We start from the raw sequence: 24,524 nt of genomic DNA, 5'->3' as shown, positions 1-24,524 counted from the left end.
TTTTTCTAATAAGATACTTATTGAAAAATAAATGAAATATATATTACGTGATATACATAATAAATTGAAGTATATTTTTAGTTAGATTTAAAAATAAAAAATAAAAAACTTTTCAAAATATGTAATAAATTTTGTATTGTCGTATTTTCAACTTGAAACAACCATAATGAACTTCTTTGACACTTGGAGTCCACAAAGAGTAGATTTGTTTGTCATGGCATGGCCCAATTGGAACCCAATCCATTTTGGGCTGAGCAAAAGAAAAAGTTGGTCACTCAAGACCTCTTAAATAGAGAAACACAATATATAATTCAAAAACAACTAATTAAAAACTAAATATTATCTGTAATCTTTATGTGACAGACAAATCTCACCTCTTTTAAACTAACTTATGAGATTCAGTTTAGTCTAAACTCATATAGAGTTTTTAGTTGAATTAGATTGTTTATTAGACTGATTTGAAAATCATAATTATCTATATTTTTTTAGATTAATTTATGTATATTTATATTTAATTCAATAAATTTATACAGTTATTTATTTTTTACAGAAGCTATTTATTTAAATTTAAACTGGACTTTATTAAAACTTATGTAATAATATATTAACTAAGAGTAAGTCTAACTAATTTGTTCATATATTAATATTATATATAATTAGATTGTAAAATTAAATAAAGATATAACTATAATTAAAGTATATTTTATAAATATATTTTAAGTTGAATATTATGATATTTTAAATATTAGCCATTGAGTAAAAAAATATTCTTAATATATAATTATTTAAAAATTTATACTTTTCAAAAGAATATCAATACTAAACCGGATTATAACATTGAAATACAACTCAAACGGAGCTTAATTTGTCTATCTTTGTATAAAATAAAAGAAAGAAAGAAATATAACTCTTTCAAGCGCTAACTTTTAAAATTCTTATCCATCATAATTAACTTTAAATCATACTAAAACAGGAAAAACCATAAACATTGATAATTAGAGATAAAAATAGATTAGATTACTCTTTTATAGTCCAAAGCCTAAATTGATCTAGCTAAATTAGTAAAAAAAATGACTTTTTGGGCTTTTAGAAAATATTTTTTAATTAAATTAGGCTATTTTATAAATAATATTATTTAATAAAAAAACAATTATAATATATAATATTATAATTGTAATAACAAAAATATTATACTTCTTTTTTGAGATAATTTTAATATCTGCGAAATGTAATATACTTATGTGATTTTAACAAATTTTAGTATACTAAACCTACTAATTTATAGGTCTTTCCTCCTCCTCCTCCTTCTTTTTTTTTTTTTTTTTTTTTTTCTGGAGGAATCAAACTCAAAAGTTACAATAATTCACAAGTTTTGCTCAATCAATTGAGTTAAATTTTTACAACAATCTATTAATTTGTTTAATAATAAATTTGATAGCTTATAAATTTATTAATATGTTTAGTTAGATACTTATTGGTTCATAATTTTTTTTCCTATACAACATATATTTTTTATACAAATAATTATATTTAGAGTAGATAGATCAACTATAGAACATTCAATATTCAAAATTCTTAATATAAAGTGCTTTTATCTTATTCTAACTAACAAATGATACTAATTTTTTATAAGTTAAAATAATTATCTAATATTTTTAAGAACAATTTTTTAATAAATTTTATTCATCAAAAATAATTTAAGGGACTTTTCATAACTCTTACATCTTTTAATTTATCATTGTCATCTATATTTTTTAAATTTTAAATTTTATATTTAAAAATATTTATAAATAAAATAATTTTATATTATAATATAATTTATTTATCAATATTTAAAAATATTTATTAATCATAAATTTTGATTATATAAAACAAACATTCATTATATCCATTATACATACTAAAATATTTATATAAAAGTTAAATCAAGTATGTTAGATGTTAGATTTAGGATGCAAAATTATAAAATAAATCAGACTAAATTTGCGCCTGACAAGACTTAATGAGGAATGACATTTGAGGTGATTTTGAATTTTTAATGAGATCTACATCCTCTTATAACATTTTGGTCAAAGTTGAAAAAAGAAAAGAAACAAATAATCATTTGGGTTAAAATTGGAACTCAAAATTTCACATGTGATTTAAAAATAAAATAAAAAATTGATATTGGGTGTAGGCATGGTACTCTTTCTGCTCCTCAAATGAAACTACATAATCTACATCACATGATGTCCCTCAAAAGTGAAAACAAAAACACAAAAAGAACACGACACAACCCCTTTCAAGCAAACAACACAGTTTGATTAGGGATTGTGTTGGTGCTGGTAGATCTATGAGGAGGAATTGGTGGCCTCAAGTTAGTGGCACTGTCCCTTCTTGCATTCAATGAAGAACATGAACCCCTTGAACTTGAACCTGTTGATTGCATTTTAGAAACACCCTTTGACATGGAACTAGGAATATTGCACACTCCTACATAGCTCTTGTAAGACTTCAACCTCTTGTTGTAAGGGTTCTCTGCCTTTGCAAGATCCTCCAAACTCCTCACATTTTTTAGTGAAGTGAAAGATTGTGACTTCCCCTGGTAGAATCTTGAAAGCCCCCTCCTACATCATTGTCAAAAGCCACAAACTTTAACAAATTCACCAACAAAAACACCCAGATTGAAAGAAGAAAAAAAAAAGTGACTTATGTTTGAAACTATGAACTATTTTGGATTTTAAAAAAAAAAACGCTATAAAAGAGCAGACTCCTAAAAACAATCAATTGAGTTTTTCAGAAAAGTTTGTCATCAATAAACTTCATTCTTCAAAAAGTTGAAGTTCAGAATCTGTGATAACTAAATACTAATTTGTGAGTTTATGATAATAAAAAAATTAAAGAAGAAACAAAGTTTGATGGGAAGTTAAGAAACTTACTTGATGGGAAGTTGTTGAAAGAGAGAAGACATATCACTCAATGGATCAGCTACAACCACAAGTTGATCATCACCCGATGATGAAGAAGATGTTACTTCTTCAAAAGAATCAGATTCCAATGATAACGAACCACTTGAAATTTCAGATGTTGAAGAAGAAGAAGAAAAAGAATCAACAAGATCATGGTACTCATGAATTGGTCCTTTCATATGGGCTTCAACAGTTGAATTTTTCTCCATCTCTAATGCCTTGTTCTTGAGATACCCCTTTGTGCGTGTGTTGCGTTTTTGATGAACAACACGCAAACAATTTATATTTGACCAACACTTTTATTTATGACTAGGAAACACAAACGTTATCCTTTTTTTTTTTTCTTTTCTTTTTCTGATAACTATATATGGAATGGAAGGTTTGAAAGATCTTAGGATGATTTATAAGGAAAGTGCTAAGGTGGCGGATAAGATTAAAGGATCTTTTGGCCTTTATCCTATTGTTTATTATTTTATTGTTCCTCTTTGGAAAGAAATAGTAAGATTCGGCTTTATCCGATTATGATTTCTCTTGTTCCCTCTACACACCCACCCTATCATCGTCTATCATAGCATTTCCTTTATGTCTTTCGTCCACTCTAAATTCAACATATCTCCCTCTCCTTAGCGCGTTGCTTATTTGGATTCCTATATTTTATATTGAGAACACAAAATTGTCTAAATGCATGTTTTCGAAAGAGTCAAACCTATAGGTGAGATGATAAAATCATTAAAAAAAATACTTTTATGTTTTGATAATTTTTATTGTTTAACGGAATATTGGTCAAATTTTTACGTATTTTTTTATTTAATAATAAAGTGTGTTTTATTAGTATTTTTTTTTCCATATTATTAAAATTCAAATCGTAGTATTAATGGACTTTTTTATGTTTTAGAATTTTAGTTTTAAAATTTGAGAAAAGTTTGTAGGACCAAGTGTGTAAATGACTTTTCCATTATTCTATTTATACATGCAAATTAAACTCATAAAATTTTACACTACTTCAAATATTGTATACAAATCTTTTCAAACAAGACAATAATAAGAACTAAAAACTTTTGTAACAATCACTTCTAAGATTATATAGCACTATTATCTTTTAAAAACATTGAAATAATCTTTCTTTAATTTATTTTAAAAATTACTTATTTTAATAATTAATATGTAAAAGGATATTTTAGAGGTGATTTTTTCTTTCTATAATATTTATATCATTAAAAATTAATTTTAAATTATTACTGCCGATGATGCTAGAACATTAAAAAAATAAAATGAAGTCTAAGTGTGAGAGATGGAAGTAAAAGCGCGTGAAGAGTGAGGTTTCCGATGAGTTTGGATAAGGTCGAAGGTGATGACATGGCAACGTTGCAATTGCATTGTGACTGAACTCAAAGGAGCGGTGTGGGATAATGAACGAAATGCGCGGCGCCCACTGAGTTGAAACAATTTCAAACAAAAAAAGAGAGTCATTGTTTTGTTTGCGTGTCTTTTTAGAACAACAAGGTCCCAATTTCATACCTTTCTGTCTGTCCTGCTTTTCTCTTACACCAGACACGCATTCTTCTCCTTGGGAACTTAATTATGTCCAAATATCTCCACAAAACACACATATTAGAGCACCTCCAGCGGAGGGTGCTTGTGCTGTTTCTTAAAATTAAGCAACAGAGCTTATAAGCATTTGTCATTGGAGTGATCCTACGTGGCAAGAAAAAGTTGAAAATTTTTAGAACCGTTCCTTCCTGAAGCTCCGGTGCTTAGGATTGTGAAATGCCAAATGGAGGGTTCTTATTGGTTCATCTGTCCAAGCTGGCCGCTTCAACATCTCCATGCCCAAAGCCACGAACCGTCGCACATAAGACCTCCCCGTGAGCTAGCAACACCGCCGGAGATTCACTCGCACCAGCACCAGCCACTGCGGAGCTCCTCTGGTCGTCGTCCCCGTGGCCACCGTCGCCGGACCAGCACCGTCACACTAGCACCTGGCCACTACAAAGTCGCACCAAAGTTGTCGTCCCCGCACCAGTTCCGTCGCACCAGCACCAGCCACTGCGGAGCTCCTCTGGTCGTCGTCCCCGTGGCCACCGTCGCCGGACCAGCACCGTCACACTAGCACCTGGCCACCGTCGTCGCACCAAAGTTGTCGTCCCCGCACCAGTTCTGTCGCACCAGCACCAGCCACTGCGGAGCTCCTCTGGTCGTCGTCCCCGTGGCCACCGTCGCCGGACCAGCACCATCACACTAGCACCTGGCCACCGTCGTCGCACCAAAGTTGTCGTCTCCGCACCAGTTCCGTCGCACCAGGACCAGCCCTCCTCTCGCCGTTGTCCCCGCACCAGTGTCGTCGTCCCTGTGGCTTATAATAATTTCTCTTTATTATGTAATTTTTTTTATTATTGTAATTTTTTGTATTTCTTTTTATCAATAAATTTATTTTTATTATTATAATTTTTAATTTGTTAATTATTCATATTTATATATTATTCATAATAATTAATTTTATAAAAGTTTATCATAGTGTAGTGTGAAGTGTCAAAAAAGTGTAGTATGAGTTGTAAAAAGTAAGAGTGCTTATAAGCAATTCCCATTGGAGCAAAAATTGTAAAAATGTAGTATGAGTTGCTTATGAGTGACGTGGCACAATGGGACCCATTTAAAGTGGTTGGGAGTTGCTTATAAGCAACTCCCATTGTAGATGCTCTTAGTCTCATTTGCATGTTATTAAATGCATTTTTCTTTAATGCTTATATATTATCTTATCATCACCATTCTCAATATAATCTTATCATAACTTTTAATATATACAAATTTTATTTATTTATTGATCCATCAACTAAGATCATAGTTACAAATCTTATTGTATCTTAAAATAAGAAAAGCAAACTCAGTTGATTGAGTTAGGTACTTGAGTGTTATATATATATATAAGTATCTATAAAAATTTTATAGATAAAAAAAAAACTTCCATAAAATAAATATATATTCAAAATTTAAATTCAAACTCATCAATAAATTAGAATGAAATTATATAAGTTTATTTACATATAATAAAAAAGAGAGAAAAGAAAAAAATTGTTTACAAATTAATTAATTTTATTTCTATTTAATTTAATATCCCATTTTTTTATGTTATTTGAAATTTTTAATCTACACAATAACTTATTGATTTATATTAAAGTTTAATAATTTTAAAAGATAATAATAAATTAATTAATTTTACTAATTTTTACAAAATTTAAAAATAATATAATACTACACTATATAGATTCAAATTAACATATAACATACTTTTAAGAATATACATTGATTTTAATTAATATAACAAAGTATCAACTAATTTTTAATGATTGTGTTTTTAAATTAATTGTAGACCATGAAACTCTAGTAGTTGTATATTTGTCAATTTTTTTCTTTCATCTTTATTATTGGTTATTTAAAATATTTTAAATAAAATATAAGCAAGTTTAATTTTTTTAATATAAGATTATTTTCTTTTATCATAATTCATGCATAAGTGTACATTAATGTACATGAGTATGTATGAGTTGTCTCTCTTAAATTAGTTTTTATTTATTTTTAATTTTAATTTTTAATAATAAAAAATAAATTATTTTTTATCATGCAAATTAAAAAAAAAAACTCATGTACATATTTAAAAACAAATTTGTTAGTCTGTTTGAAATTAAATTTATTGTCCTATTTAACATTGTTAACTTGTAATTATAAAATAAACTTTTAAATGGGCTAATAGCTTATGTCAGACTTTTAAAATGATAAGGTCAAACTTATAAAAATCCTATAATAAATAATAGTCTACATTTAAACTTTAATTTTATAGAATCAACACAATCTATATATTTAAAGTTTGAATTATTTTTATCTTGTAACGACCTGTCTAATCGTTACACTTACTATGGTCCAACAACAACTAAGGAAAAACACAAACATCAAACATTTGCTTAAAATATCATGCAACAAGTGGGTAAATCTCATGCAAGTACTCATATATGTAATAAATAAAATAATTGTTCCTGAACACACACACACATATATATATATAGACTTCATACAAAAAGTTACTACTATATACTTAATGAACATAATTGTCAGTCAAACATTTATTCAATACTTAATTACCTTGGGATAACAACATCCAAAAAAAGAGTCATTTATAGCATGAATTACCACATAATAGTACACTTAGCTTATTAATCCTATTTTATTCTCATATCAAGTATGATCATAACAATCTCAAATCAAAAAGGAAACACAAGATAAAATTGTGAAACAGAAACAATGTCATACAAACAACAATTCAACATAAACAACTTAAATAACATCCTTTAATACACCTTATAATAATTCTATGACACAACTTAAAGCACTTGAACAACTCGTACAATTAAACATGTTTCTTAAACAATTTTGAGATGAGTAAATTTTGAGATAAGTGAGTTTTTAAAATTTTTTCTTACTAACTAGTGCGGGAGTAAAAGTATTAATTTGTGCATATAATCTTTAATTCTAAAAATATTATTCACTCCTCTAACACAAATATAACATTATAGTCACCACAATCCATGCATCCAGGTCATATGATATGTAAATAGGTAGTTTGCATAACATGATGAAAGCACACTAAAAAAGTATTTTGTTTGAGTGGAGTTTGACAACAAAAGGTAAGTTTTTAATTAGAATATCTTTAGATATAAATTATAATTTTTTTTAGAGCTTTTCAATATCTTTTTAATGAAAAATCTCTTAAAAATATTATTGAATTTGTGCACTTAAAAAGATTTTTTATTTTTATCTTTATTATTTTTCTCGCACTACTACAAAAAAGATCTTTAACAGTATTTAAATAAGGTCTTTAATAACATTTTTGTGAGCTGTTAATGCCCATGCTATTAAAGGGGGTCAACCTTTAACAACACACTAAAAGTGCTATTATAGGACATAAATAGATAACGTTTGTAATAAACAAGTGCTATTGTACGACCTTTTTAGATAACACTTATTTTACAAAAGTACTATCATAATCCCTTTTAAAACAACACTTGTTTTAAATAAATGTTGTTGTAGGATACGTTTAGATAGCACTTGTAATAAATAAATGTCATAGAATTCTTTATTGGTCAGAACTTTCTAAGAGTAGCCCTTTCTAAGATGTCCATCCACTTTTAGAATCAACCGTTGACCCCACAAATTAACACAAGACTTTTTAGCATGCTTTGTCCTCACTCACACACTTTTTTGAAAACTTTCCAGAAGGTCACCTATCCCTAAATTACTCTAAATCAAGCACGCTTAACTATTAAGTTCTTATGAAATAAGCTACTAAAAAGTAGATACATTTTGTTGATATAGGTAGATACTTGTACAATCTCTAGATAAATATTTTTAATTAACTTTTTTCTAATATATTTATCTTATTTATTATATTTTGTATTTATAAAAATATATTAATATATAACTAATTATATTTATGAAATATTTAATTTATCTATAAATATATTAATAATAATATTGATATTAATTTATGGATAACATATGCCTATAACAATAATAATATGTATAAATTTTATTTATTTAGTAATGAAAGTGATATATCATTTGACATGAATGAAAATTATTATATATGTAATATAAATATGTCAACAATTAAATAATTTTAAAATATTATATATAATAATAATAATAATAATAATTTTCAAATTATCAGAATTTTAATGGAAGTTAGAGACTTAAATCTTATAATTTCAATATTTGATGGATAAAATTTTTTGATTGAAATTTAAGGAATCCAAATCACAATACTTGAAGAACTAAAATTGCTCAATTAAAACTTTAGTCATTAAAATTGAATAATTACAATATTTAAGGAAACAAAAATGTAATTAAACTTTTTGAAAATTGGACACTAATTAAAAATAATATAAAAGACTCATACTATATCACCACTTTTTTATTATATCACCACTTTTTTATTGATGTTTATTATTATTTAAAAAAAAAGGTGGACAACTTGTTATTAAAAGTATTATCAAATATCAGTTTTATAATATCACTTTTTATTGAAAATGCTGCCTATTATTATTTTTAAAAAGTGAACATCACTTGTTTTTAAAAGTATTATCAATGACTCATTCTATAGCACTATTTTTTTTTTATTAAAAGTATTGTCTATTATTATTTTAAAAAATTAAACAACACTTATTTTAAAAAGTGTTATTAAAGACTCATTTTATAATACCACTTTTTATTGAAGACCGTGTCTATTATTATTTTTGAAAAATAGACAACACTTATTTTTAAAAGTGTTATCAAAAACCTATTCTATAACACTACTTCATAATTGAAATATTATTAAATATAATTCAAATCATAATAATAACATTTATTTTTATCTTAATAGTACTATCTAATGTATGTTGAGCAGTGTCATTTTATTATTTTTTGGTCCAATACCCATTTTCATTGAGAGGATATTTATGTTACCAGTTAGTGGGAAACTTTTACATATATTCATAGGGTTTAACTAAGTAGAATTTGTTATCATTCTAATAAAAACATCTATTAATATAAAGTCAGTCTCATAAGTGTATATAAGTATTTCAACAAATTAGTTATTGACTTCCAAACCAGATGATTAAAAAAAAAAAAGGAAAATTGTAATATCTCATTTTCAATCTTCTTTATTCTTAACTTGTTTTCATTGAAAATATTCAATAATAAAGTTTGGTAAACAATTAAGTGATTTTGAGAATTTATGCTTATAGTATTATAAGTTAAACGAAATTTGTTTAATTATGTTTTTATCTTTGTAAATTTTTTTTTTTTATATTTTAACTTTGTAAAAAATTTATTTATTTACATTTTTTAATTTAAAATTATTATTTTTAGCATTTACTTAATATTTTTAACTACTTATATATATTTGTTACAAAATTAATTGATTATCTTAAATAATACTTACAATTATTTAATTATGACACCTTCTCAGTGTGTTATGTCTCTAATATTTTTTATATAAAATTTTAAATAAATGTTATATTTATACTTTAAAATGATCTTTAAGAATAAGTTTAATAATTTTAAATTTTAGATAAATATATATATATATATATAGTATTTTACAGGGACCAAAAATTACATTTTTTTATTTTACAAGAATAAAAAAAATGTTTATAAATTTTAGAAGGAAGAAAAATAGAATTCTTTTATAAAGATCAAAACCAAATCTGTTCAAAATCAAAATAGAATTTGGATAATAACTTATATTTTATTTTTCTAAAAGATAAGTTGTTTTTTAGAATATGAAATCTTTGAAATTTAATGATTATTTATCAACATTTTATCTTTTTTCTTTAGAAGTGAATTTATTACATAAAATCTGATTTTTGTTGTATTCAAACAAAATTAAATATTTTAAAATTATTTTTTAACAAACTTACACATTTTTAATTTTAATTATATTCAATAATAATAACTAATTATTTATATAATTAATAATTATTAAAATGATTTAATTTTCACTATTTCTCTAAACACATGGGCATCTATGTAACTTGTTGAGAATGGAACATGCCTAAATTGTGGAAGCAAATAAATGTCATGGTTGAATATCTGAGTGTGATTCCATCCCAATTCCCAAGCATAGGTAGAACAAGTCAGCATTTAGGATCCAGCTATATCCACTGTGTTTTGGGACTCATTTCCATCCACACAACAGATAAGGAAATAAAGACATTGAAGTCTAGGGTTGAGGTGGGAACGGATCCAGATTCTCTGACTTTGGGAAAATAAAGTTATGGTAACTTAATACATCTCAATCATTAAATGTATAAAAATAAATCAGATTGTGACACGTGTACAATATATATTTTAATTTAAATGTACACGTGTCACAATCTGATCATTTATTACAAATCTAACGATTAAAATGTATTAAATTACCCTAACTTTCCCTCCACAAAGTCAAGTCAGGGGATCTATTTAAGGTGGGAACATGGTGGACGGCATGGATGCTGCAGAAATAATGCATGTTTCATTTTTTTGGAACATTATTTGTGCGTGTTACGTGGACTGGTTATTTAAGATTAGTCACTTTCGTAGAAACACGACATGACCTAATAACACCGTTTTTCAATTTTCATAGTTCAATAAAGTATTCCGGGATTCATGGTGTTAGTAATACTTAAAGATTCAGGATTATCTTCAATTATTACAAAATTATCGGTCTTTTTATTTTTATTTCTACCAATATATATACTTGGAGAAGACGTGTGGACTATATATGTTCAACGTTTATTCCAAAGTTTGGGGTGATACCATTTATAGGTTTAGAAAAGAAAGATATAGGGAAAAAAAAATAAGCATACACGTAACAGTTAACGATAATAATAATAGAAAAAATTATCATGGTTACTGTAGATAATAATTTTATTTATAATATTTTAATTAAAATAATACATTTTTATTTAAAAATTATTATTATTTGTTTTTATATTTTTATAATAATAAATATTCTCATTTCAAACACTATATATATAAATAAACAAATAAATAATATATATGATCTACTTATTTTAAAAATAAGTATCAGTAGGTTTATTTTACTCAATAAATAATATTTTACATTAAATTTAATAATTCAAACATTAAATTAAAAGTTCTTAATATATAGATCAAATTTATAAATTAAAAAATAATAAATAAAAATTATTTAATATTTTATTTCATTAATTCAAATTGATGTATAATCATAAAAATATTATATATATATATATATATATATTAAGTTTAATTTATATAATGAAATATCATGAGTTTTATAATTTTTTTAAAAGAAATTGTAGGCCTGCTCTACACATTAAAATTTTTTAATTTAACAGTTAAATAATTGAAATTTAATGTAGAACACAAATTATTGAGTAAAGTAAGTCTTAGAGTAAGTGGATTCTTCCACAGTATATGTGTGTGATAATTGCGTAATATTTCAACATTGTAATCCAATACATCTTATGTTTCAAAATCTTGTTTAAGGCACAAATACATAATTAAAGTTAATTTTATTTTTAAAGAATGATATTGTTAAATTACAAATATTTTTAATAGTTTTTTCTTTGTTAAGTTTTGAGAAATAGGGAGAAGAGAAATTGAAGTTAAAAGAAATCAACTAACACAAAGACTACTCCTAGAAACATATGATAGTTTGTCTACACGAATAATTGCTCTCTTTGAGCAAGCCAACAAACGAAGAATTTGCTTAAAGTGACTAAAAAAAGTGTTTTAAGCGAGACAAGACACATGCAATCTCAATGAGAATTTGATGTGAGCCATTTGAACGTTCTAAGTGAGCATGGATACAGTTAAAAACTCATTTAAGTTATTATAAATTAGAGTTTAATGAGAAGTTTTGGATCCCTATCTTTACAATAAAAAAATTTAGAGATTAGAGAGATTTTTTTGTGAGATATTGTAATCATGAATCACTTGAAGATTTTTTTTTCTTTTTTCTTTCTTGTGTGTAATCTTTAGTTATGAGTGACAAAGTCTCTATTCTTGAAAATTGACACAGTTACTATACTTATATAATTCTCCTTGTTCTCATTCAAAATAATTGTCTTTATCAGGTTAATTATTTTTATTTTATTTAATATTTTTTGTGACTTAATCAACCATTGCATGATTTTATAATTGTATTTAAGGTTAAAAAACTCTTTTAGAATTACGATCTAAATAAAACATTGATAACACTTATTACTAAGATTAAGATAAGTCTTATCAGTTAATTTTTTAGATCCTTAGCCTTAATGCAAATTGTTTTATAAAATTTATCAAATAATTGAGATTTTTCTTAAGTAATTTAGAATTTATCGTCTAAATAATTAGGATTTAAATATATTTTAAGGCCATTGAATTAAATATATAATTTATGGCATAGAATGAAAGTTTGGAAAGATTTATATGAGAAAGGTCAGTGAAATCAATTTATTTTTGTCTTTGTTATCTAAATTTAAATTCTTCATTATTCTATTGCATGTTTCTTAACTTTCATAATCTATAAATTTATAAGCATTACATTAGACGATTTTAAATTTTTTTAAGTCACCTATTTAGTACCAAAATTGAATTATTACACAAGTCCTTATAAATTTAATAACTTAAATTTTTGTTCAATTTATTATTCATGATAATTATATACTTTTGTCAAATGCCTAACACACACATGCATGCATGTGTGAAGGGTCAAGTCAACAAATTAAAAATTCTTATCAAATAAATTAAGTATACAAATTTTTAAAAAATTTAAAAATTATATTTTATTATATAAATTCAAATTAACATATAAAATATTTTTATAATTATTCATTAATTTAAATTAATGAAGTAAAATATTAAATATTTTCTTAATTTTAAAAAAAAATTAGTACACTTGATATATATATATATATATATATATATATATATATATATTATTTTTTACTAAAATTTTATTTTTTCTCCTGCTTGTCAAATACTTCAATTTTCAATGCGTTTTTATCTGACTGGCGCGCCAAGCAGGGTTCATCCCTTTGTGGGTCTCCTACGTGTTCATTCTCGAATTTTTAACATAAATAATATTTTTTTAAAAAAAAAATTATAAAAGTAACATCTGTGCAACTTTATTTATTCAACTAGAACTAATCACTGTTCATGCTCAGAATTCGGTTCTCCGGAAACCGAATTCTGAGTTTCAAAATTTTATTTTTTTTTGTGTTCAGAATTCGGTTTGCGGGGAACCGAATTCTGAGTTGTTTTTAATCTTTTTTTGCGTTTGTGGCCCAGTTTGGACGAATCTGGAAAGTGGAACGGGCCGTTCTAGAAACAGAACGGCCCGTTCTGCTTAAACGAATAGAGTGTTATTTTTGAAATTGGAACGGCTCGTTCTGCTATCGTTCCAATTTCAAAAATAACACTCTATGTGTTTAAGCAGAACGGGCTGTTCTGCTTCCGAAACGGCCCGTTCCACTTCCCATATTAGCCCAAATTGGACCACAAACGCAAAAAAAAAAAAAAAATTAAAACAACTCAGAATTCGGTTACCCGAGAACCGAATTTTGAGCACAAAAAAAAAAAGTTTTGAATCTCGATTTTTAAAAAAAAAAATATTATTTATGTAAAAAATTCGTTCCTCCTCCTTGTTGAAGTTTCATTTTCATATGCTTGTTGACCACCCACACTTTCTTTCCTAGTTTTTTCTTTTTATTTGTTTTCCCCCTCATTTTTCTTCCTATATATATTGAAAAAAATTCGAGATGTGGTGTTAGACAACGCGCGATTCATTCTTTTGACCCACTTACATGTTTTTTCATGAATCACGATGTTTTTCTTTTTAATGATTGATTAATGGATTTTATAAGTTAACTACCAATATAGACAATTGTTTTAATTTATAGGAAAATAATTTCATAGTGCATATATGCCAAACTTATATATATATATATATATATATATATATATATATATATATATATATATATATATATATATATATATATATATATACACGTCGGATTACAATACACGATTGAAAATAAGAAATATATTACTATTTTACTATTTTTCATTTATTAGTTTTCTAAAGAAAAATATTATTAATTTATTTATTATTTTAAAATTTTAAGATAGTATTAGTTACTAGTTTTCCACTTATACTTTTATAATAAGAAGGAAAAGTAACCACGTATGAAATGCCAATAACAATAATTAATAAAACAGATAAAGGACATGTTAAGAAATTACGCACAAACAAATTTTAACATCTTGATCAATAATTATTGTATCATAAACGAAGAGATTACTCATGATTAAGCTCCATCGATTAAAAGTTGAAGATTGCTTTTGCTAAGAGAGAGTTCTTCTTACCGGAAGGAGTTTATCTATTTGATTTTCCTCTATTTTGGGCTCATTTTCTTTTCTTTGCAGATAATTTTGTTTTCTTTCATAGTTTTTAGTCTGTACTTTTAGCCCCCTCAATGAATAAAAAAGAAAGAAAAAACTTCATCAAATAATTAAGTTAATTACCTTTAATGAAGTCTTCTAATCTCATGCTTGACCTTACTTAAAAAAATCAAAGTTAGACGTGGCCTAAACTAATGTAATGTTGGTTAAACACAACTTATTAAGTGTTTGTTTTTTAAAATAATTTCAAATGTTTAATAAAATATACTATTTAATACTTTTACATTATATATCTAGGAATATATGAAAAAAAAATCTCAATAAAGTTTTAGGAGGATAAAAATTATTTTATTTCACGATAGAAAAAATAATAATTCAAACAGTACCTACAAACGATTCAAAGTTTAATTCCCCAAAAAAAAAGTGAGTTTAGTTATATAGATTTTGATATTAGTTAACTGCGAGACAATAAAATGAGAGTTTATAATTTCCTAGACTCAGCGACTTATTAATTCCAAACTACTCATTTTTTATATTAATTTTATTTTTCTATGTACTATTACAATTGTCTAATCAAACCTTTTCATCTAATGATTGTAATTTATAAGATCTGTTCTATAATGAAAGTTGATGTGGTATTTAATGCTTAATCAAGAAAAGTCATATCTTATAAACAAATTAATTTTTAGTTGTAAATTTTGATACACTATATACGAGAACTATGTCTTAGTAGTTTTTTAAAGGTTGCTTCCCCAGTTTCCTTTCGTGTTCAACTAGTAAATCGATTATCGATCCACAATTGGAAGTTATAGATCACATTAGGTCGTTGATAACAAATCAAAAGGACTATTTAGTCTTTACAAAGATAGACCGTTTGATTTAATTTATTATGTTATTATTTGTACAGACAAGTACTGCATCTCCATTTATTATCTCTTTTATAACATACTGCTTCGACTCACACAATTATGTGGTATTGTGTGAAAAAGTGAATTACTACTAGTAGTACATTGTTTTTTTTTTTCAACCAAGGATATGTTTGGCTAAAATTCTATTTTGGTCTCTTATAATCTTTTTTTTGTTTTAATGTAGTTCCACTTTTATTTTTTGTCTCAATTTGGTCCCAAACTAATTAATTGGATTCAATTTAGTCCCAAATTAATTAATTGGTTTCAATGTGGGACTTCAAAATTATTTAAACGGAGTTAACTTTTGGGCACGTGGATGCCACGTAGATGCATACGTGGATGCCACGTGGATGACAATTTTTTTGAAAACACCTGGACCCAAAACGGCCCGTTCTGAAACCAGAACGAGCTGTTCTGGTTGCACTTTTCGTGTGTTAATTTTGCAACTGAAACGGGCCATTCTAGATGCGAAAATTAACACACCACCAATGCAGCAGAACGGGTCGTTCTGAAAACAGAACGGGCCATTCTGGTTTCAGAACGGGCCGTTCTGGATTCAGAACGGCCCGTTCCAAAACTGAGAATAAAATATTCTTTGCTTAATTGTGTTTTTGATCGCTCAAGTATTATAATTATGCAATTTTGATCCCTAAGATTTTAATTGAGTAATTTCAGTCCTTAAAAGATTTTAGTTGTGTAATTTTAGTCTCACAAATTTTAATTGAACAATTTTAATCTCTCAAATATCATAATTGTGCAATTTTAGTCTTTCTCATTAAAAATTTAATAATTTTAAAATTTTAATATATATATATATATATATATATATAATATATGTTTTAAAACTATATAATTGTTTGCTTATTTAAATTACCGTATATTATAATTTTTTTTAATGTATCAAATGATATATATTTATTATTAATTTTTAATGGGAGAAACTAAAATCGTACTATTATGATATTCGAGGGACTAAAATTGTTCAATTAAAAATTGAAGGACCAAAATCGCGAATTGCAATTCTCTAAGGACTAAAATTATCCAATTAAAATCTTGTGGATCAAAACTGCACACTTGTAATACTTGAGGGATAAAAAATGCAGTTAAACCAATATTCTTTATTAATTTTATTAAAAAATATAATAATTTTGAAAAATATTTTTTTATAGTAAAAATTTTAAAATTACTTATTTTTATAAAATACAATTGTCTTATAAATAGAGTAGTAATTTTTTCTTTTTCTCTTTCTGTTTGAAGAAATATTTAAGTATCACTTTATAATTTTTTACAACTTATTTAAAATTAGAGGAATAAAATGATAAAAATTAATAAGATAAACATAATAAAATAAAAAATATAAAAAAATATTAATATATTTATTTTATTAGATATAACAACATAATTAAAATATAATTAATAATATATATTTTATAAAATTATTAATATTTTATATATAAAAAAAATGAAATCGGAACGGCCGGTTCTGAAATCGGAACGAGCCTTTCTGGTTGCACTTTTGGTGTGTTAATTTTGCACCTGGAACGGGCCGTTCCGGATGCAAAATTAACACACTAAAAGTGCAACCAGAACGGCCCGTTCCGGTTTTAGAACGGGCCGTTCTGGGTCCAAGTGTTTTAAAAAAAATTGTCATTCACGTGGCATCTACGTATGCATCTACGTGGCATCCACGTGCCTAAAAGTTAACTCCGTTTAAATAATTTGGACGGAAGTCCCACATTGAAATCAATTAATTAATTTGGGACTAAATTGAATCCAATTAATTAGTTTGAGACCAAATTGATACAAAAAATAAAAGTGAGACTACATTGAAACAAAAAAAATTATAAGGGACCAAAATAAGTATTTAACCTATCAGTTTTCCATCAAAAGTTGGAAACTAATTTGTTTTAAGCAAATAGATTATTAAAGTACATAAAGTGAGTTTTATCTTTCTCAATAAATCCTATCTCATATATACATAATATAACAAGGAAATCAACCGTTTGTTAATGTTTTGTTAAAATAAAATACACACATAAAAATATTTCCCACTTTATAATGTTTGAATTTACAAAACAATTAATAATATAATCAAAATATAATATATAAAGTTATAAATAAAATTAATCATCATTTTACAAATTAAACTTATAAGATTAAATTAGACACAAATTCATTTTTTTAAAGTCATAAAAATTTATCTTCACAATTATTATTAGTATATTAAACTATTTATTATCGGATAATTATTGAATATATAATACGAAAAAATGTGTTGAAGATTTAATATTAATTAATATTATAATATAGACAAAATATAATAAAAAAGTAATTTAAATTATTAAAAAATTGACTAATTTAATTAAAATGAGAAGCAAAATAAGTTAGAAAAATGCTCCTGTTACAAAATGAGGTTTGTTACCTCGGTGTACTAAAGTTGTGGTAACGGTTGGTTTAATGAATGAGCTAGGGAGAAGAGAAAGAGAAAAAGAAAGGCTTACTCATGAGTTAACTTAGCCTTGGGAATCATAATGGCATTCAATGCAGTTTCAGTCACCACACCTGCCTCTCCACTCTTCTCTTTAATGTTCCACATGTGCCTACCCTAAACCTGGCCTCCATCACTGCTTGGTAATTGGTATGTTGTATATATATGAAAGGTTAATACTATATTAAAACACAATCACTCAGCTCCATACTACACTCATCAAAACCTAGCAAGAAATTAGATTAGAGGTGACCACACATAAACAAATATGGAGAAAGGAAGTGCAGTTGAAGGTGCAAGATCTCCCATGCAGATGCAGATGAAGATGGAAGATGAACTAGAAGGCAACAGCAGCACCCTACGCACTGCTGAGACCCTTCTGCGCTTGCTTCCTGTTGGCCTATGCGTTTCTGCCCTTGTTCTCATGCTCAAGAACTCTCAGCAAAATCAATATGGCTCTGTTGATTACACCGACCTTGGAGCTTTCAGGTATGTTTCTATATATCCCTCATCCCACATCGATTAATAATATAATCAAGATATAATATATAAGTGAAACAGTTTTTTACAGTTAAGTTAGATTTAATTAGTAATGCATTAAGATGAACTCCAACAGTGTAATACTTATGAAACATTTTTTTGTCTCTATGCTAGCTGCTGCCTCTTTCTATCAGTAAATGTTGTATAATGGGACAAAGAAAGCACTGTTAATTAGATACTGAAACAGAATTTGGGGCATTATTATGTAAATGGTGAAATAATTTGTTTTGGATCTGAATCCGAATATATATGAAAATGGAGAAATTGAATTTTATATTATGGTTTATGGGTTTTGGATTTTTGCAGGTACTTGGTGCATGCCAATGGCATTTGTGCAGGTTACTCCCTATTTTCAGCAGTCATTGCTGCTATGCCTCGTCCATCCACCATGCCTCGTGCTTGGACTTTCTTTTTGCTCGACCAGGTTATTAATTATTTTACTAATTCTTAAATTTTCATTTTCTGCTGCAATAAGTTTTTTCACTTTCAGACTTGAATGAATAAAATTAATGAAGGATATAAGCTTTCATAATTTATTTTTTTCTATCAGCAAATTAAACAGATTTTTATTAATATGTAAAGAGTACCAGCAATGCTTGATGATCTACAATTTTAATATCATTCTCCTCACGGTTCTAATTTTCATATTTAAATTAAAACCCAGGAGTGTTAAAGAAAAACTAAGGTCGTGTATTTATATATAAATACTCTTTTATCAATATTCATGCACTCAATGTTTCAATGTTTCATTTCCCATGGGATGAGAGCAGTAGGGATCTAAGAACTTGGGTCAATGGGGCAGTTTATTAAAATAATATATATATATATATATAAATAAATAAATAAATAAATATTTCAAAACACTTTTTAAGAAAGAAATTAAAGTGGACAAAAAAAGAGACTAAAATATAAGAAATAAATTAGTTAATACAAGACAAAAATTATCAAGAATTGAGAAATTAAGCACAATGAATTTAAAGTAGAAATTTAGAGGGAATAAAAAACTTTAATTTAAAATACATACATTTGTTATTCTTAAAATTAGGAATTAGGAGATGCAAAGGCACCTTCAATTGTATGTATGTCTGCCACTATATGGAAGCTTTCCTAATTGAGGTGTTTGTATTGAATCAAATTATTCCAATAATGTGATTACAAAACATTAATGATAAGAGTAAATTTATGTGCTTTTGCCCTTCTGTACTAATTTTTAACAAATTAAAATTTTACTTTGATAATTAAAGTCGTTATTTAATACACAGATTACTAAGTGCAACTATAATTTTGATTAAATATTAATATTAATTTACCTAAGTTTATTTACCTTTATATTTTACTCTCAATATATTGTTTTCTCGTCTTGGCACTTTCTCTTTCAATCTTGATATTTTTATATATATTTTTTTTAAATATAATTTTTTACTATTTTTTTTTATCACATAACCTTTTTTTTTTTATAATAAATATTACTTGTCTTTTTTTGTCCCCCCATTAAGTATATACACCCATTATGATATGAAAACATCATTTGTTTCTCTTTTAGCTAGCCGAGATAGCCGTTAGCTAATTTCAACACACACATATATATATATATATATATATATATATATATATATATAAATTTATTAATTTGTAGTTATAACCTTTATATACGCGTTTTAGGGTAAATTAATTGTTGGAATTTATTTAAATTCATATTTTAATTATATTCAATATAGTTTAACTTGTACAATTTTATCTAACTTGCAAACAAATGATACAAAGAAAATTTGGTAAATAAGTTTGGATGATCGTTATGGTCAATTTAAATGGTGTTACATACTTTACGCATCTTACACCTAACTTAACAGATTATAAATGCTCCAAAAAGTACAATTACATGGAATTGCCTCTGCCACACGACAATAGCAAAGGATTTTAATGGTCCAAGTGGCTTTATCAATGTTGTCGTGTGGATTAGTTGTAAGTTGTTGTTTTCCAAGGTTTTCAATAATAGAATACTACTATCATAGAAATAATTTTCTATATTCAGGAATAACGCATACTTTTTCCTATAACGAGACTCATCCAAAATCTTATACTTTTAGTTTTTGTATTTTTTTACTCTTTCTTAGTCTTTATTCGTTTTCGATGGTTAGGTTTGATTTTAATGTTAGGTAGGAAATGATGTTTCACAGTTAAAGTCACTACTCTTATGAAATAATATATAGTAGTTATATTCCATCAAAATTAGTATATAGGCAAACATAATTAATTTTACTTGAATTAAAAAAATTGTTAAATGTATTTAATTTTCACAATTTTACATGAAATATACATTACATTTTCTAAAATATTTTAATCACATTCATGATAAATAATACTCTCATTTATTAATATAAGGATATTTTTAGAGTAAGAATATTAAATAGAATTGACGCTTACATTTTAGTCTAAATTTTTTAAGTAATTTTCGTTTATATATATGTGCCGAGGGATTACTTAGAAACTATTCTACTTTAATTCATTTATAATGTAGCCCCTTAATTATTTATTGATTTATTCTATTTGTCCAAAATCTTTAGTCTTTAAGTTATTTTTTCTAAAATAATCATTCTTTTAGATTTCAAAGTCAAATTAATATTTTTTTTCTAAATTATAATCCTATTTAATATGCACTTTCTTCATCAACTATCACTTATTTTTTTTTAAAAAAAAACAAATAATGAAGTTGAGATACTAAATATTTCTTAATATATATTATAATCTTAAAGGACCAATGATTTGAAATGAAGGAAGTATTTATTAGTCTCTAATAAGTCAGGTATTTCTCACTCGGGACATTAAATTTGTCTTTCATTAAGTGATTATCTATGTGATTGCTTCCACATTCAAATGTCTCAAAACATGAGTCAAAGAAGTTACTAGGACTAACTTTTGCCTTGAAGGTGAAAAATGAATGCTATTATTACTTGGTGTATAAGAATTAAAATGAGATATTTTTAATTATATGTTAAAAAGGCAAGTTGATGAAATTATAGGAAGCATACACTCATATTTACCCGATCAGATAACACCATATCTGTATGACTTTGACATTGTTTATCATAAAAGGTAATAACTTACTATAAATAATAGTTTGTGATTAGATGATATATGGTGTATTTTATATTGTGCATCACCTTGATTTCTATTATTTATATAAGATTTTATGTTAATGATAGCAGTAGACTGACTATATATATGTACTGACAAGTTTTGGTGCAAATTGTTGGTATAGGTGTTAACGTACATAATTTTAGCTGCTGGAGCTGTGTCAACCGAGGTGCTGTACCTGGCTGAGAATGGAGACTCTGCAACAACGTGGAGTGCAGCATGCAAGTCTTTTGGTGGATTCTGTCACAAGGGAACAGCATCAATAGGCATCACATTTGTGGCAGTGTTTTGCTATGTCTTGCTTTCTCTCATTTCCTCCTACAAGCTATTCAGCAAGTATGATGCACCAGCATGCAGACCCACAGCAGCCATTGAGGTTGCTGCTTTCCCTGGCTAGCTACCTCATCTCACCCTTAATTACCCTTATATATGTAATGTCAAATAATTAACTTCATGCATGCTTCATAGTTCATATATATGTTGGATGTGTTTGTTACATTTAATAATGTACTGTTGTGTTATAATTAGGACTTAGGACAGACATGCATAATATTAATGAACATTAAGTATGAGTTTATAATATATAAATATATATAACCCTGACCTCCTTTGTTGTTTAACATCGGCAACTTCTTGAATGGCTTTATAGTTTAGCTTCTGCTACAATGCCGATTCTTATTTGGAAAAAATTTAAACATAATTTCACGTTTACGAGAAAGAAGGCTAAATTTTATCTTATACAAACTGTGATTCTCTTAGGTGTAATTATATCAACACTAATATTCCAGATCTCATCAAAAGTCACAGATAAACGTATTTGAATGAAAGTAATACTACAATGAATATATATAGTCTATTGAAAAGTACTCGTATTGTACCTATTTAAAAGAGAAAAAAAAAATCACTAGAACCGATATAGTAGATTTGGTTGAAGAATTGAAATAATAATAAAAAATTAGTTTGAATTTGTAAATCCGAGCCCACATAATCTAAATTCAAATATTACTTTTTGGTTTTTGTTGTTATTTTGGTAGAACCTGAATGAACCTCTCTAGTAATGAGCGTTTTTATTTTTTTTTTTGAACTTTTGATTACTCAATCCATTTATGCGGCATTCTATTTTTAAGTCATAATTTATATATTTTGTTACTTAAATTGTACCTCAAAATTAAAAAAATAAAATGGCAAAACATAAAGCACATGCATTCCTCTCAACATTTTTTTTATTAAAAGGTAAAATTATTTAATTGATCTTTTTTCTTACTAAAATTAAGTTGTGTGCTTCCAAACTTTTATGAGAAGTTTAGTATCTTTCCTCTCTTCTTTATAAGCTCTAAAATCCTTTGTACATACGTAATGACATTTCAACATAATGCATGTAAGTAGTATAAAAATATAATATGACACATTGTGATTAGGTCTCTTTTTTACATACTAAAAAGATGTTCATTAAAACTCATAACAAAGGCATTATTTCTTATTAATAAAAATAATGAATCATATAATATGACATTATGTTCTATCAAAGTCATTTTGAAAGCGTTATTCATTATTAATGACAATAATAAATTGTATAAGATGTTTTGTTCTATGGTTTTTACTGTTGTATGAGTATTCATTAACAATAATAAACATGTGTCTAATCATTTAAGATATTTGATTTTATCCAATAGTACTCATGTGAACAATTTGTCTCGTTTCCAAAGTACCCATGTAGGGCATTGTTCTTTCCGATACAATCTTTAAACTATTTTTTTAATTGAATTCTTGGAATGTAACTTTATTTTTGGTTGAGTCTTTGAGCGTCTTATTACTATGTATGCAAACATGTATTTGACTAAACTCGAGTTACAATAGTTTTTAATTTAAATTTAAAACACTTTTACAATTATTTTTAAAATAAATAAAAAATGTGAAATCAGTTTTTATTTTTAAAAAATATACTCTTACTATATTTAATAATATTCTTTCTATTATTGTTATTATCATAATTATATTATCACTATCATTACGATTTTTGCTACTACATGTTTCCACTACAATATTGATATAGCTAATAGGAGTGTCATACTACTCCAAAAAATTTATAAAAGTAGAACCTCGTAGGCTAATAAGGGTGTACAAGAGAAGAGAAGACTTTGAACAAATTTATCCTTTTTCAATAATTTGATTGGGTTATTAAGTGAACCCAACCCTAACCTATTAAAACCATAAATATATGGGACAAGATTGAATCAAGTTGATGTTTTAACATAATATACCTTATTAACTTAAAATAAACATATTTTATAACATATATTTCTAGATAAACAATGTCATTATAAATATAATATTATGCTGTAAAAAATATTTTTATTGAAAATTATTATTAAAATATAATTATTTAATAAAAAAATATACTTTTTAAATTTGAATTCATTCAAATAAATTATAGGCTATGTTGGATCATGATCTTTGTTTTGTTTGTCGAAAAAGTTGAAGATACAATTATGCCAACACTTGTGTGACGACAATAGTTTATTGTCACCACTCAGACTACAAAATTACAGGTATCATTTCACT

At 26.0% G+C, this 24,524-nt stretch overlaps 2 protein-coding genes across 2 annotated transcripts; one reads left to right on the top strand and one right to left on the bottom strand.

Annotated features, from left to right (window-relative positions):
* Nucleotides 1–2,075: 2,075 nt before the first annotated feature.
* On the bottom strand, nucleotides 2,076–3,326 carry LOC109796362 (uncharacterized). The gene is made up of 2 exons (XM_020356041.3): nucleotides 2,919–3,326; nucleotides 2,076–2,606 (listed from the first exon to the last, which is right to left on the bottom strand). The coding sequence occupies exons 1-2, from the start codon at nucleotides 3,155–3,157 to the stop codon at nucleotides 2,282–2,284; spliced, it is 564 nt and encodes a 187-aa protein (XP_020211630.1). The 5' UTR covers nucleotides 3,158–3,326; the 3' UTR covers nucleotides 2,076–2,281.
* Nucleotides 3,327–18,353: 15,027 nt separating this feature from the next.
* Nucleotides 18,354–22,582, top strand: LOC109798771 (CASP-like protein 2A2). The gene is made up of 3 exons (XM_020359166.3): nucleotides 18,354–18,776; nucleotides 19,134–19,251; nucleotides 22,087–22,582. The coding sequence occupies exons 1-3, from the start codon at nucleotides 18,556–18,558 to the stop codon at nucleotides 22,357–22,359; spliced, it is 612 nt and encodes a 203-aa protein (XP_020214755.1). The 5' UTR covers nucleotides 18,354–18,555; the 3' UTR covers nucleotides 22,360–22,582.
* Nucleotides 22,583–24,524: the final 1,942 nt, after the last annotated feature.

Source organism: Cajanus cajan, chromosome 3 (genome assembly GCF_000230855.2).
Source record: "Cajanus cajan strain Asha chromosome 3, NIPB_CcT2T_4, whole genome shotgun sequence".
NCBI classification, from domain to species: Eukaryota; Viridiplantae; Streptophyta; class Magnoliopsida; order Fabales; family Fabaceae; genus Cajanus; species Cajanus cajan.
The sequence above is the reverse complement of the archived record's forward strand: the minus strand, read 5'-3'. Positions and strand labels throughout refer to the sequence as shown.

Excerpts from the sequence above, each read along its gene's own strand:
- LOC109796362 (XM_020356041.3), bottom strand. The coding sequence starts at position 3,157 with ATGGAGAAAAATTCAACTGTTGAAGCCCATATGAAAGGACCAATTCAT. Across the intron at positions 2,607-2,918 it reads TTTCAACAACTTCCCATCAA|GAGGGGGCTTTCAAGATTCT; the intron begins GTAAGTTTCTTA and ends ACAATGATGTAG.
- LOC109798771 (XM_020359166.3), top strand. The coding sequence starts at position 18,556 with ATGGAGAAAGGAAGTGCAGTTGAAGGTGCAAGATCTCCCATGCAGATG. Across the intron at positions 18,777-19,133 it reads ACCGACCTTGGAGCTTTCAG|GTACTTGGTGCATGCCAATG; the intron begins GTATGTTTCTAT and ends GGATTTTTGCAG. Across the intron at positions 19,252-22,086 it reads CTTTCTTTTTGCTCGACCAG|GTGTTAACGTACATAATTTT; the intron begins GTTATTAATTAT and ends TTGTTGGTATAG.